Source organism: Henckelia pumila, chromosome 2 (assembly GCF_033568475.1).
Source record: "Henckelia pumila isolate YLH828 chromosome 2, ASM3356847v2, whole genome shotgun sequence".
NCBI lineage: Eukaryota > Viridiplantae > Streptophyta > Magnoliopsida > Lamiales > Gesneriaceae > Henckelia > Henckelia pumila.
The window spans coordinates 122543849-122560603 of record NC_133121.1 but is presented as its reverse complement, the minus strand read 5'-3'; the positions used below and the strand labels follow the sequence as shown (position 1 = coordinate 122560603).

At 36.7% G+C, this 16755-nt stretch overlaps 2 protein-coding genes across 2 annotated transcripts; both read right to left on the bottom strand.

Annotated features, from left to right (window-relative positions):
• Nucleotides 1-828: 828 nt before the first annotated feature.
• Nucleotides 829-3140, bottom strand: LOC140885143 (14-3-3-like protein B). The gene is made up of 4 exons (XM_073292077.1): nt 2494-3140; nt 1639-1761; nt 1325-1441; nt 829-1078 (listed from the first exon to the last, which is right to left on the bottom strand). Exons 1-4 carry the CDS (start codon nt 2968-2970, stop codon nt 1022-1024), a joined length of 774 nt encoding a protein of 257 aa, XP_073148178.1. The 5' UTR covers nt 2971-3140; the 3' UTR covers nt 829-1021.
• A 1763-nt stretch (nt 3141-4903) lies between these two features.
• LOC140880760 (phospho-2-dehydro-3-deoxyheptonate aldolase 1, chloroplastic) lies at nt 4904-8354 on the bottom strand. Its single transcript, XM_073285499.1, has 5 exons — nt 7715-8354; nt 6758-7035; nt 6176-6452; nt 5827-6072; nt 4904-5284 (listed from the first exon to the last, which is right to left on the bottom strand). Exons 1-5 carry the CDS (start codon nt 8261-8263, stop codon nt 5027-5029), a joined length of 1608 nt encoding a protein of 535 aa, XP_073141600.1. The 5' UTR covers nt 8264-8354; the 3' UTR covers nt 4904-5026.
• Nucleotides 8355-16755: the final 8401 nt, after the last annotated feature.

The following is a 16755-nucleotide window of genomic DNA, read 5'->3' as shown; positions in this document are numbered from 1 at the left end:
CACGTTCTTCTCATCATATTATTAATCTATATATTAACTATTTATTTTACATCAATCAAATCATTAATTATTTATCTTAAATCAATCAAATCATTGATTTCAAATTACTATATTACCCCTTATAAATAATATAATTTTTATTTTATTTATTGTTAAAATGACAAAATAGTCATATAAAATTTAATCAATCAAATCAAATAAACCATACTCTATCAATCAAATCCAATACAATTTTAACTATCATTTTTTATTTACTTTTTTATTACATTATATTACTTATCTATATATTACTTATACCATACCTCAAACCAAGCAGTGCCTAAATCTATAATTTTTTTTCATTGTAATTGTTTTTAAGGCAAACAAAAAAATTATGAGGAACGTTATTGTAAGAGCAATTTTTTGCTCAAAAATTCCCAAATGCAAACATGTTTTTGTTTTGGGGTCCCTAACCATAAAATGTGATACAAAACAATACAAGATGTAATACAAAACCATACAAGATGTGGTACAAATTAACAAAAAATATGGTACAAAAAAATGTCTAGAAAATGCAGAGCAAAACATATTTGCATTAGGAATTTTTGAGCAATTTGCACTTATTGTAATAACCTTAAGTAATACATTTTAATTTTTATCTTACTTTATAATCAATTAACTTATGTGAGATGCGAGTAAACAACAGGCATCAAGAGTTAGACGACTTTTTCGGAGAAATATATAATGATAATAAATATATTATAACATATTAAAAAAAAGGAAATGAAATGGAATTACATATTTGTGCCTATGGATTGAACAAAACACTCAATTTGTCATTGACCAAATAAAAAAAAACCCATACATTTAAATTAAATTAAGGTTGAACACGCGCGCGGGCGCGTTGTATAGAAAGCGATTCAATCCATAAATAACCCAAATATAGGAGGTCTTAAAACAAGGGGAGAAAATAACAAAGAAACTTCACCAAATAAAAAAACACAATGGAGAAGGGATGACTCTGTTTTAGGCCACTATCTCCTCACTGTTGTGCATCATCAGGTTTGCTGGCTTCTTTGATATCATCAGCTCCATCATCCTTCAGCAGAAGACAAGAGTGAGAAGCAATAAATATTTTCGATTAGTTAATCAAGATAACTGCAGCTGGAAACTAATGAATCAAGCCAAGCTTTACAGCCGGACGAAAGTATTATTTGAGATTGAGCATCTTCCAATTTATTTTTGGCCAAATTCGATCTTAAATTGTTTAGTTTAGTAAAACCAACACGGAGCTTTTAATGTTTCCTTATACTATACAAGGACAGGGTTGTGGAGAAAGGAATACCTGCATGTCAGAGGTCCAAAGAGTGAGGTTGTCACGAAGAAGTTGCATAATCAATGTGCTATCTTTGTAGGACTCTTCGCCGAGGGTGTCCAACTCAGCAATGGCTTCATCGAAGGCCTGTTGATAAGTAAAAGGAATCATACAACTTACATCTTCGGTAGTACAACAAGTAATAGCTCGTGCAATTGAGCTTAAGCGTACCAAAAACAGGTGCCAATTTTACCAGATTGAGGTAGAACTTTCTTGGAAATTTTTGGAAGAAAGTGGAGTGAAACGAGAACTAGAACTCAGCTCAAATTTGTTAAGACTTTTACCTGCTTCGCCAGATTACAGGCACGATCAGGAGAATTTAAAATCTCATAATAGAAAACAGAGAAGTTCAAAGCCAGTCCAAGTCGGATTGGGTGTGTTGAGGCAAGTTCTGCATTAGCAATGTCCTGCAAAAGCATAAAAATAGGCAATTGTTTTATAGGCTGTGTATTTGGTTAAACAGAGATTATTTCAGAAATCATCTAATTTTTTTCAAATCTGGCAAATGATCTATGGTGCGGCAATCAGTAGAATAGATGTATCAGTCGCAACCAAATGTTTCCAATTTGATGAACCAGTTGCTGTGTTTTGATTGAAAATTTTGATTTACGTGGACAACACAGAAACTAAATTTTTTTAAAAAAAATTACACAGTTTGATTTGTGGGTTGGATTGCATTTTTGAGATATCCACCAATTTTCTCTCGTGCACTTACTCAATAAAAGAGTTTCTTGAGATATGATTGCCATATTTTGCAAGATTCCTCACTCAAAAGATCAAATTGCAAGCATGAGCTATCAATGTTGCTTTCTAAACATGCAAGCAAGACAGAAACAAAAAGGCAAAAAAATTTAAGCAATTGGTAACCTGTTCTTGTTTACTTCGTCGACTGCTTCGTGGCGAATAGAAGAAATTATATATAAATTATCTGATGCAACATAGCGAATTATGTTCGCATAACTGTTGAAGACTAAAAACAGGCCCTAAAGTATATCCTTGCGATCAATGATAATATAAGAACAAACGTATGTTTCTGAGGATCCAGAGTAGAGTTTGAATGGAATTCAAGTGTGAACATTCATTAAATTGGTACAGATCAATCCATAAAAAGGGGGGAAAAGACAAAAAAAAAATCAAACCTGAGCAGCCTTGTAGGCAGTGAGGGTGCTTTCGGCAGCTTCTTTTCTTTCAGCACCGGTTTTGAATTCAGCCAAATATCTATGGTAATCCCCTTTCATCTTGAGATAGAAAACCTTAGAATCGGCGGCGGCCGCAGAGGGAACGAGGCGCGAGTCAAGCAGCTTCAGAATCCCATCACAGATATTGGATAGCTCGGTCTCGATCTTGGATCTGTAGCCCTTAATCGTGGTAACATGGCCCTCATTTCCTCTGGATTCCTCCTTCTGCTCTATGGAGGAAATAATCCTCCAAGACGCGCGGCGGGCGCCGATGACGTTCTTATAGGCAACTGACAGCAGATTCCGCTCTTCAACCGTCAGATCCTCATTCTCAGGCAGAGACATCGACACTTTCTCCATGAACTCCACCATTTCCTCGTAGCGCTCGGCCTGCTCGGCCAGCTTGGCCATGTAAACGTTCTCCTCACGCGCCGACATGGTGACTGCGAATTCGGGTTCTCCGGGAAGAAAATGGAATGCTGGAGGGTGAGGAAGCGAGATCTGTGCGATGAAAAGCTAAGATTTTTGCGTAGATAAGAGTGAGTGGAGGGATCGAGGGAGAGGGAGCGGTTTTGAATTTCTGGGGCAAGGAGTTGATTTAGGGCATATTTTCAAGGGATGCCCATTAATATTTTTTAAAATCGACGTGCGCCGTTGGATGAGCGTCGTGGCATGAATTTTCAACGGCTGACGCAGGCTGGACTGACTTTGAAATAGTCCAATGGATTTACATAAATTTTGGGGCAAAAACAGAATTTCCCATTCGTTCGGCTAATACTCCTAATTCTTCGATTGATAATTTTATTTCAACTTTATCGGTTTTTATTTTTAAAATAAAATATCGTCTATAAATTTTATCATTTATATAACTCCCTATATGTAAAGAATCTTCCTCCTACACACCATTTTTTGTTTTCCTAAAATTGTTCTTATATGATATAGATATTACAATTTTGTTTTTTTTTTAAATTTCGATAATTCAAATTACAAATTAGTCTCTAAATAATTTTTACAATTATGATATTTCTTTTATTTGAATATAAATCAAATTAATTACAAAAATATTATGCAAGCACGCAACGCGTACACCAATACACTAGTATATAATAATAACTGTCGTAATAATACAATTTCAAACGAGTATATTTTTGGTAACATTTTATCAACTTATTTCTACTCCGTATATTTATTTATTTCTAACGTTAAAATGTTTATAAACTTTTCCTAAAAAAAATGTTTATAAAATTCTTTCCACTCGATATTTTTTTTTATTTCTAACAATCATCAATTTTTTTATTTATATAATTTTTTATTTATATTACATATGCATCGCGTGTGCATCAATAGCTAGTATATATAAAAAGATTTCAGGTGGTAAATATATATCCAGGTACAATCTTAAAGTTCCAATTAATTTTTAAAAAAACACCACAATGAACTTTTATTATGGGTTTGAAATCCCCACCTTCAAATTCATCATTCCAGATGCAACCTAAAGTATATTGTATCTATTTGGTTCAACATTAGAATTAAAAATGTAAAATCTCTTAAATCCACTGCTCAACATAATTATCTCAAATCCATAGATCTCCCACAAATCCAAACACATTTTAAGATAATTTAATTCGATTATTTTGATTAATCCATTATTTCTTTTTTAAAAAAATAACCTTAAAGATTATTCAATTAGATTGCTTTGATAAATCCAGTGTTCTTTTTACAAAGATAATTATGTATTCGTGGGTTTAGTCGATTCTAGCATATGACTGCTCATATACTAGATCTAACGACTCATCTTTTTATGCACGCGAGATATATATGAACATCTCGCGTGTAAAATAAAAAAAAATGTTGGATGCCCCCATTGAATACTGTCTCAATAGCAGCTTGACCTCTTCAATTCATACAAGCTCCGCTTTTCCACGAAAATGCAGTCATTTGCCTAACATACGCAATGAGTTCCTTTCGAGTAAATGTATACGGAAACTTGGGATCAATCAAGTCAGTTTAAAATTTTCATTTCGAGTATTTTCATGAACGCAAAATGAATTTTAAATAATCTCTTCTCTAAGAAATGAAGAGAAACTCGTTTTATGTTATATCAAAAGTGTTGTTCTCAGTGTAATTTTTATATAAGATATTTGCACGAACATCTAAATTCAAAACAATCGATATGAATGAATGATTCACATTCGAATCTCATATATGACACGTTAAAAATGCTACTCACCGGTGTAGCATTGACCAAAGCAACCGATCCATGCATGTGCTTTTTCATAAATGATATTTCAATCTGGTGCTCTGACACGCTCTCAGCTTCGAGCAAGCCAGTGAGGTTATGGCCAAAGTAAAGTGATCCAAGACACAGAAATATTTGTCATTGTTTATTCTTTCTCTCCACTCTTTTAGTATACACATACGGTACAAAGCATAATTGTAACAAACTTTCAGGATAACTTACTTTTGAAGAAAAGCAAACGCAAACATCAGAGTTTTAATTAACTAATGAGAGTTGCGAACTCAGTCTCCGCTTCCTAAGCCGCTCAGCGATAATAAACGCCAGCTCGAGAGATTGAGAGGCGTTGAGCCGTGGATCACAATGAGTGTGGTAGCGAGAGCTCAAATCGTCAAATGTCACCGTTCGTGATCCACCAATGCATTCTGTGACGTTTTGCCCCGTCATCTCCAAATGCACGCCTCCGGGGTTACTTCCCTCTTGCTCGTGCACATCAAAGAAAGCTCTCACTTCCGCCTGAGGCAATAAGATGTATATAAGAACACGGTGCATATGTTGTTAAGATTCTTGTAGAAAATTCTCAAGAACACGAGTTGTCTACTTTGATACAAGAAATAGGATGTCTGGAACTGCATCACATCACAATACAAGATTCATGCATATAAGCGTGGAAGGAACGCTAGAAATTAATCAAGAGAAACGAGGGCCCACCTACCATGGTAGGTTATCAAAAGCAACACAAAGTCGAGTCTTTTTCCTACCAACTCTATCTAAAGTATCCTTCTTTAAGTTCGAAATATTTAGTCATGACTCATGATTAAAGCTCCCGACCTACTCTCAAACCACCTAAAACACAAGGGTCAACTTAAACAGGAAGATCAAAAGGTTGTTGGATTTAAAAGTTATGTTCCACGAGAATTCTCTAGTAAATGGTACATGTAAAAGTTCATGCTTTGCATATTTTTGGGGGTGAAAAACATGTATCATGCGATCCCTCGCTAATTGAATTTGTATATGAAGTAGTGATCACAACATAATTCATGATAAGGAACTTTTACCCTGATGGCGTCGAAGGGGCGAGTTTTTAAGCCACAAGGAGCTTTGATAGTGTTTCCATGCATAGGATCAGATACCCAGGTGACGATTTGCCCAGCCCTGCGAACTGCCCTGATCAAATTAGGAAGTTTCACTCTCATGTTCTCGGCTCCCATTCTTGTAATGATAGTAATTCTTCCAGGCTTCTTATTCGGATTCAAAATCTCAATGAGCTTGACAAGTTCATTAGGATCCATTTTATCGCTAACCTGTGAAAATAAAAGTACACCATTAGTAGAAAAATCACATAATCAATTTTTTTTTAAAATACTGTGTCCAAATTTTGAGTGAGACGTCTTTATGAGCTATCACCTTGATACCGAGGGGATTAGCAATTCCTCTAAGGAACTCGACGTGAGCTCCATCCAATTGTCTCGTTCTTTCCCCTACCCAAAGGAAATGGGCAGAACAGTCATAGTAAAGACCTGACGTAGAATCAAGCCGAGTAAGTGATTGCTCATAAGGCAAAAGCAAACACTCGTGAGATGTCCAGAAATCTGTAGTTTTCATAACCGGATGGTCCAACGTAAGTCCTGCAGCTTGCATGAATCCTAGGGCCTCATCAACTCGGTTGGCTAGTTCACGATACCTGTGTTGCAACAACCAGAATGATCTTACCATAAGTCCCACAGATAGCTTGTTATGCCAGCCTTGTGGCCGTAGTGGCGTAGCCAAAAAAATTAACAAAAGAATTATGAAACTAAAAGTTAAAAATTTAGAACACGTGATGATTTCTCCTTTGTGTAGGAAAAAGGCACAAGTCTCAAATATCAACGAATGAAAGTGCTAAAAAATGATTTTGTTTAAGGAGTTCTATATCAATTATCCCGTATTCATATTGCGACCTAAATGAGAAAGACAGTTAAATTAAATTCAAGGTGGCATTGAACATACCGATCACCCTGCTCACTGTGCTCTGTGAAATCCAAGTTCCATTGAGTCACCCTCTGCATTGCAGCATATCCTCCAGTTGCAAAAGCCCTCAACAGATTTAGAGTAGCAGCAGATTGACAATAGGCCCTAATCATCCTTTGCGGATCAGGTATTCTCGATTTTGCATCAAAACCGTCTCCATTCACGTTGTCTCCTCTGTAACTTGGCAACTTTACACCATTCTTCTCCTCAAATGAATCTGATCTAGGTTTTGCAAACTGACCCGCCATTCTTCCCACCTATGTTTCATTACCAACAAACATTAAGATCACATCACACAACGATGGCAGAAACCAAATTGAATCAAAAGAAGCGTGTTAAAGTACACAATTAATGATGATCAACACTCATAAAAACTCAAACTTTTAGGTTGTGCTTGGATTGGATTGGTGGAGGTAAGAAGAGGTATTTCAAATCTATTGATCTCGATTCCTTTGATTTGCTTGGATGGATAAAAATCAAATGGATTTTAAATCCATTCTATATCAAGTTATGTAATACTAATTGCGAGTTTCAATACACACAACACATGCCAAAATCCTTCCTACAAAATCAAATCCATCAATCCGACCACAACCTTGTTTAGTACCGACTACTTAAATCACATGCATATAATAGAAACAAAACTAATGCCAAACTAGCTGGGAAATTTAGGAAAAGTGGTTTCTATCAACTCGAAAGCATTATCCATTTGGCAGTTTGCAAAAGCACAAGAATAAATTACTTTTCCACGAAAGGGACATTAGAGGGTAACAACAAATTTAATCATATCAACCTAAAGCATGAAAATCAACAAAAACCCACTATCCAAATTTATATCTTAAATGTTAAAATAACCACAAGAGACAAAATGAATCCGCCAAACATCTGGTAAAGACCGAAACAGGTAAAAAGAAAACAAAAAAATAAAAATCGAACCTTGATGACATTCAGTTGGCCGCCAAACATCAAAACAACGCCCATTTGCAGAAGGATTCTGAAAGTGTCCCTGATGTTATTGGCATTGAACTCCTTGAAACTCTCGGCGCAATCTCCTCCCTGCAAGAGAAAAGCATTTCCCATGGCCGCCTCACCGAGACGCTCCTCGAGATTGCGCGCCTCACCCGCGAACACAATCGGAGGGAAGGCGTCGAGAGTCTTGAGAACCGATTCCAATTCCTCTTCATTCGGGTACTCGGGTAGCTGCAACGCCTTCTTCAATTTCCAGCTCTCCAACGCCCATTTCTTGGACTGAGCCTTCGTTTCAACAGCAGCAGTGGGGGCGGCGGCGGCGGATACGGAAGCAGCAGCCGGGGAAACAGGGGCGGTCTTGGAATTGGAAGAATCCGCTGCATGGACGGCCGAGATGGGCTTCAGGGAGGTGGATCTGACGGTAAGAGAGGAGTGATTGGCGTAGAAAAGTGGTTGATGCTGCGGAATGAGAGACGATTTGTAGGAAAGAAGAGAGGTTTGGGCGGTGAGTGCCATGGCCGCGGGCGGAGAAGGCACGCCGGAGAATGAAAGAATTAGGTGGCTGTCCCTGCGAACCCAATGCGGCAATGTATGGGGATTTTATATAAATGGATCGTAGTTGGTGGCATGGGCCAGGGCCACCCTAATGCTCCATTTTATTCCCTTTGTACTCACTGCTGTTTCATTAAATTTTAATTCCAAAAAAATAAAATAAATAAATAAAGTAGTATTTTGGTACCTCATGTCATGTGCAACCTTATAAATTTGCTGTCTTGGTTGAATATTTATCACGATATCACATGAATATATAGATAAGGAATTTAATTAGGTCGTGATTAGATTGACATATTTAGATTTGAAAGTATATTGATGAGTTACACCTAAAAATTCGACTGTGCCTGAGCCCAATCACGTAGGTTCATTTCAAATATTTTTGAAGCCCAAGCTTGTTTCAATATTATATATATTTACTTCAAGCAGACCTTGAATTCTACAAAAGTCCATAAGAGGCTTAAGCCCGTGAAACTTTTCAAATATTTATAAATTACTCAAGTCACCTCATTATTAAGGTACACATTTTCTTTAGCACTAAAGCGCTCTACTCTTGATTATTATTCCTTGAATAATCACTGACTTGAGCGTCGGAGTGCCTTCGTCGGGAATCCTTCCGGCGCCTCTGACTTTGTTTTGTGACGTAGGAACAACACACTGAAGATCTCTACAGGGAACATACAAGGATTTGTTGGTACTTCAAACTTTGCGAAAGCAACATGGGGAGTACAAGTGATTTTTAGCTACATCATATATGATTTGAGGAAAATGAACAATTGTCGTTAGTTGGCTCGGCTCATTAGTGTATAACGGTAGATTTTAGAGTTTGATACATGTTCAGATTATAGATTTGACTCAACTCTACTTCAAAAGTTTTCTAAGATCATATATTCAACTTTCAATAGTTAATTCAGCTGACCTGATATATTTAACAAGTTGATGTGAATCTTGATTGCATAGAATTGCTACCATGGAATATGTAGGGTTGGTTGGGCCATGGCATTTGAAATTATGAGTTGGTAGAAGAAGGGAAAGGGGGTAGGAAAATGTTAGTTCACAAAGTGGTTGAGAGCAATTTTGGAAGTGAATTTACACGAAAAATATGGTCAATGAACCCCATAGTTTGGTCTACGGCCACCAACCTTTTCTTTTTTTAAGAGGACAAAAATTTGTTAGAGTGGCAAGTCGAAAATTATAAATTATATTTGCCACCAGAATTCCAAGTCCCAACAACTTTTGTCGAATAAGAAATCACAAGCAACTATTTTCTTTTCTTTTGCGTTAATTAATGGTCGATTATCCGAACAATTATTTATTTTAAATACTACTCTTATAAAATTTTGATTGAAATTTCGAATTTTTCATGCCAATAGAAATAAATTGTTCCAACTCGTAATTTATTTGATATCAAAGTATAAGGACGACGAATGAAACGTTGCTAGTTCTTTATATAAGATTCACTTTCACGTGAAATCTGTTCTGTACGTTTTAGGATCAACTAGTGTTTGGATTACTTTAATTTTTTACATTTTTGTTTATTTATGAGACTATAATTGGCGTATTATATTCTCTTAAACATATACTTTTTAGAAAGAATATTATTTACATATTTCGGAATACAATGTGTTTGTTTTTTTAATACAATGTGGTGTATTTATAAATTTTCGAGTTTGAATTTTTAGCCTAAAAATATATTGTTGCGAATTTTGAGAAAATAATCTATTGTTTGCGATATTTGAGAAGATTGATATAAAATTATTATTGGGCTTGTATTGAGATTTTTTAGCTAAAAAAACCAAAAGTTGAATAATTGTGAAATTTGAAAAATAATTGTTTTTGAATTTTTTTGAATTTACAGCTGGGTAAATCATAAAATTAAGAGAAGAAAAACCATGAACTTAATTTTAAACAAAAAACATATATTGATTTTTTTTATTTAATTTATTATATAATTTATAGTTTAACGTTGGGCGGAGCCAACCCCAAATAATTTTTAATCCTGCTGCGCCCCTATATGCCCCATAGATTATAGGGCACTCTTTCTCTCTAAGCTAGAGATATGTGTTTCCATAACGTTCCCAAATTTTAATTTTCAAGTTTGTTTTTAAATTTTTTTATTTGTTTGTTTTTGTTATGTTTATTAGGTTAATCGGCTCATGAGGTTCAATTTTTTTTAATTTGTATTGGTGAGCTCAAGCTAGGTTGTTTTTAAAGGTGACTAAATATTTCTCTTCATCATGAGGTATAGACATTAAGCATAGATATTTCTCATGAAACCCAAAACTAAAATTCTTTTAATTTTATTTTTGCTCTTTTTTCGTGTTGAAAAAGATCTTTAAAAAATAGTAAAAAAAATTCTTTTGAAATGACAGAAAAAAGATCTTGAAAAAAATAAATTAAGGTTTTTATTTAGTACAAATTTGATTTAGCGAGTAGTGATATATCTCATGCAACCTCCGAAAATTTTTAAAACCTTATTGGTATATAAAAATTGTTTTTTCAGCTGGCTAGTGTGTGTATGCAGTATATATGTTTATGTGTGTGTGGACGTGTGTATTAGTGGTGAGATTTCAGATTTCTCCTCTTTTATTTTTACACAATGACCGGTAGACTTAAGTTTCGTGTTCTCTAGTTCTCAAATTTTTCCCTATATTTTTCATAAACAAGTAGAAAGTTTTAGGAAACCATGCAGTTAGCATACCACAAGCCTGAAGAGCGAAATCGACTACCTCCATTTAAATTTGTTAGCTTGCATATTGCAGTCATTTAGTATGCAGACCTCAAATATAAAATCCTAGATTCGCTTATGAAAACAGAAACAATGAGGCGAACAAATTTTCTGGAATTTAGGATCTGTTAAAAAAAAAAAAAAGAAGGAAAATCCTGGTCCATACGAGGAATTTGGAAGCAGTCACAATAAATCATATATGAGTTGGTCGTAATGAACGCGTGCCTCGTGAACGTAATTATTGTGTAAATAGAATAATATTTTGTAATTATGATTTTAAATATTATATGATCGACTTAATTTGTAATGGAAAAGTATTAAATTATTTGTATAACTTAATATAAAACAAAAAACGTAAGACGATTTTACGGATCAATTTTATGAAACAAATATTTTATTTGAGTCACTCACGAAAAAGTACTACTTTTAATGCCAAAATATTACTTTTTAGTTTTTATTGTAAATATTAACAGAGTGAACTTATCTCATGAATAAAGATCCAATACTCATAGCCTCATTTTGGGTCGAAAAAATTATAATAATGGAATTTCAAGATTTTACGGATCAAGATAGGTTGGGTATAGTTTGAGAAGGCGTATGATCTATTGTACATTTGTACTTGAAAAATCTTGTCATCTAATTGTAAATAAAAAATCTAATATATGCATGTATGTAGGTATGTCGTGGAAGAAGTAACGTAACATAAGATCGGTGTACTATCTTATAAAGCATGTGGAGTGACGTGGACTTTAGACTAAACTAACTTTGGCTCTTTGATGTAATATCATCCGTTTTCCAAAAATTTCAAAATTTCTCAAAATCTATATATCTTTATTTATATAACTCATACCATATTATTATAGTAAAGATCTTTTAATTAACCAACATTCAATTAATTGGTGAATTTGAGATAAAATTGTGATTATATTTTAACTTAATTCCCAACAAAACAAAAATTATTAGAAAAATTAGTCATTTTACATAGTTACGTCTTTTTTTAGCCATTAGATTTTATCTTATTTTATCAAAATGACACTCGCTATCTATTTTTTTATTTTAAAATTTTAAGATTAGATAGTTATCATTCTTAGAATTTTTAAAAATTTAATTGATATGTGAGTTCTAAAAATAACATGATTATTAATTAACATAAAAATTTATATATATACACGCATCGCGTACGAGGAACACGGTGTATATTATTAAATTTTTAGATATCGTATCAATTGAAAAACAATTTAAAAATCAACAATTATTATTAAAGACAATATTTTGGTTGAATAAATTACAAGTTTCACCTGTCAAAAAAAACTATGTAAGCACGCATAGTATGCATCGAAACACTAGTTTAATAATCTTTCGCTTTTGGTCCAACCGATTTTTACATTTTAAATAGACAGGGACGGATCCAAAAATTAGAGCTGAGGTGTGCTAGAACTTAATCAATAAATTATATATTATAAAACAAATTCATACATTGTACTACTCAGAAAAAATAGAAAAATTTTGTTTTTAGTCATATATGTTTGTTTTTAGGATTTTGATCATCTGTGTTGTCAAATTCAATTTTAATCCGTTATCTTTTTTTTTTTTTGGCAACATTCATTTGTCTTCTGACTTCCCTCTGACATGGAACAACTCAGTACTAGTATAGTACTGGTATAACACTAGAGTGTATAGTGTCACATTAACATTTCCAATAAAAAAGAGTAGAATTATCAAAAAAAACTGTGTGACTAAAACTAAAATTTGATAACATAGAGAATCAAAATCAAAAAATGACAAATTTGCAGGACCAAAATGCAATTTTTCTCTAAAAAATGAAGTTGTGCATTAAAATTAAGAAGATGAGCTAGGCTTCCGGGGTCAAAAGTAAGTTTTATTGGATTAAGTAAAACAACTTAAATATGTAATAAAAAAATTTTGGGGTGGACTACAGCCTAGAACTGTCCTAAGCTGAATCCATCCTGATAGATGTTCGTATAAGTGGTATTTCAAATCCACTTGGAATTTGGGATATCTGAAAATCTATACTTCAAACCACTGCTCCAAATTAGATCACTTCATTTAAGTAAAATCATTTAATCTAAACCCAATAATTGATCCTTGGCACCTTGCTTGCTTTTGTTTCGTACTTCTAATTAATTATTTGTCATTATTCAAGTGCTATTTAATTCCCGTTGAAAGACAATCTTTCTTCACTACTTATTATCTGTACTAATTTGATCAAAGTATCATGCATCACGCCTCCAAATTAACCTGCATATTTTCTTATAATAATTAATATATAGAGCATGATTCGGAATTGGAAAATCGTTAACACTGGTGCTAGCCACTAGCCAGAGAAATTCAATCTCAACAGTGAACTCCCATGCTAAATTCATGACCATTTTTCAAGTTCAAGAATTAATTAATGCATGTTTGTGCGTTTGCATGACATAAATAATCAAGATCAAACCCGTGATTAAGATATATAATTGTATGCTACATCAAAAGATTTACCAGGTCCGATGAATATTTGAATCCATCAATACGTTACAGGAAAATTATATAATATTGATGCCCCGGCAAGACAGGGGAGCAGGGCCATGAATGCCCCGGGGAGCAGGGACATTAAGATTCAGGGATTACAGGGTTGTATTAAAGCAAGGGTGGCGGAGCTGTAAGTCAGGACAGCGAGTAAGACTCTAGCCCGACTATTTTTGGGATGAGTAGTGATGCCCCGGTAAGCCAGGGGGGCAGGGCCACGAATGCCCCGGAGTGGTAGGGCCGTATTAAGGCAGCCCAGTAGCCTCAGGAGCTCGGGAAACCAGGTCTGCAGGACTTATATAAAGCCCGTGTTTTAGGGGCATGATCCCCACGATTATCATCAACCCGAGCTTTCCAGGTTCATCGTACGTGACAGGCAAACATGGGCAACTACCACACCTACGATCCAGATCGTGGCCACTACCCTGGAATTGCGAAGTGACACTCTCACTCCAAGGCCTTTAAATACCTGGTCACAGATATTTGTAGAGGTATGTTCACCTAAACTTCAAAAGCACTATACTCATTTCTCTAAAAAGCCCACTCTATTTTTAATTCTGACTTAAGCATCGGAGTGGCCCCGCCGAAAACTCCTCCGGTGCCCCACTAACGTGCTTTTTATTCCCTTCCTTGGTATGCAGATCATCTTGATTAAGAAAGGGCAGCTCATATATTACTTTCATTAGCCCGGTCATCACGTCAGGCCCACAACACTACCCTGATAGCCCGGGCCCTGGTTTTACAAACCATCATCATTGGCGCCGTCTGTGGGAAAGCTTGTTCTATAGACGTAGATATGGCTTCTCATGATCAAACATCACCTGGAGACCATCAGCCAGGACGGAATGTTACCATTCCCTTGGAGCAGTTAGAATCATTTGTCCAAGATGTGATACGGAAGTCGTTGATAGCTGCAAAACAGCCACAATCAAAGGACATAATAGTGGAGGAAGAAGGGAATCAGGGTAATCCAAACCTTACTGCCCAGGTTCAAGAAGGAGAAGAAGAAGAAAGCTCTTGGATGCACTCAATACAGCCGTCCATGGCAGATGAGTTGCATGAGCTCAGGAGGAAGGTACAGAAGTTGGAGGAGGGAGGTTCCCAAATGGCTTGCCCTATCAAAATTTCGGGTTGCCCTTTTTCACAGGAGGTGATAGAGGAACCCTTGCCACTAAATTACAAGTCGGCTAAAATCCGAGAATACGATGGGAGCACAGACCCAGAGGAGCACCTGGCTCGGTTTGAAAATGTAGCCATGTTACATTGCTATGGAGATAAGATCAAATGCAAAGTCTTCCTAACCACTTTAGTGGATTCTGCCCAAAGATGGTTTGAGAAGTTGGAGCCCCAGAGTGTTCAATCATTTGCAGAATCAAGCAAGTGTTTTTGCAGCACTTCGGCAGTAGCAAGAGGTATAGAAAAACTGCCTATAGCCTTTTTGAAGCAAAGCAGTCAAGAGAGGAATCTTTACGAACCTATATCAAAAGGTTTAACAAAATTGCTTTGGAGGTCCCAACTTGTGCCCAGGAGACCAAGATCACGGCTTTTACTCAAGGTCTTCGGGAAGGGGAATTTTTCAAATCACTAGTGAAAAAAGCACCCCGAACCTTCGAAGATTTGCTGGCTCAGGCTGAAAAATACATTAACATGGAGGAAGCTCAGAGGCAGAAAAAGGAGGTGGCCCGGCGGGAGGGAGGCCGGGAACAAGGAAGAAGTAGAGAAAACCATGATCCCATGGAGCGATTGTCCCGGTATGCTCCGTACCGAGGGACCCGAGATAAGGCTGTCCATATGTGTGAAGAAAGGGTGGACACGCAGGCCCCTGTTTCTAAGGAGAAGCTCTGAAAGTACTGTGCACTTCATCAAGAGTGCACTCATGACACCAGTGAGTGCCGAACTCTGCAGCAAAGATACCAACTGCCTTATGTTAGAGATGGTAGGCCGGTCCCAAAAAAGCCCCAAAGCGTGCCTTGGTTTCGGGGGTCGCAGACGTCGATTCCTCCCCGGGATGCCACCAGCTCTCGGGAAAAAGGGAAACAAGAAATGGATCATGCAAAAAAAGACAAAACATCTGGGGACGGGCCAGCCAAAGGTATCATTAACATGATATCGGGAGGATCTACGGATGGAGATTCCAACCGGGCTAGGAAGGCCTGGAGTCGGAGGGAAAGTTTAGGGGTGGAGGAAGGAAGGCAGGGTGCGGGGCCAATCATCACATTTGGACCCCAAGACCTGGAGGGAGTAAACTTACCCCATAATGACGTCTTGCTTATACAAGCTCGGATCGCCAATTATGATGTTCGAAGGGTGTTCGTTGACTCGGGAAGCTCAGTGAATGTCCTTTTTCAGGAAGCATTCGAGCAGATGGATTTGCAAGGGTATGAGTTGAGCCCGATAAAAACCGCCTTGTATGGTTTTGCCGGGCACACTGTCCAACCCCAAGGGGAAATGTTGCTGCCTATCACCTTGGGATCAGGAGATGAGAAGAGGACGGTCATGACAAGATTCACATTAGTGGAAGCACCTTCTTCCTATAACGTCATCTTGGGTAGGCCGGCTATGAACTCTTTCAAAGCCGTAGCCTCAGCTTACCATCAAAAGATCAAATTCCCAGTGGGAGATAAGGTCGGAAAAGTTCGAGGAGATCAGCCTTCCTCTCAAAAATGCTATGCCGAGACAGTGAAGATAGACTACAAAAGGGCAAAACAGAATGGAAAGGAAGGAGCCTTGGGGGGAAGAGAAGTCTGTTCTGTGGAGGAATCTAAAAGCGAGTATGAAGAGGTAGAGATAGAGCCCGGGCAAACAGGGAAGTCTGTTAAAATAGCTCGGGATTTAGACGCATGGTTGATTGAAGCATTGAGAGGCTGCCTCATTCAGAATAAGGATGTGTTCGCCTGGGCTCAGGGTGATTTGGTGAGAGTTTCATCTCGGGTGGCAGAACACAAACTAAACATCAGCCCGGGTTCCCAACCTGTCTTACAAAAGAAGAGGCATTTTGGGGCCGAGAAGGATAAGGTGATAGCGGAGCAGGTTCAAGAGCTACTGCGGGCCGGGCACATCAAGGAAATACAATTTCCTACTTGGTTGTCCAACGTAGTGCTAGTACCAAAGGCTACGGGAAAGTGAAGAATGTGTGTGGATTTCCGGGATTTAAATAAAGCCTGTCCCAAAGATTGCTAACCTTTGCCCCGAATTGACC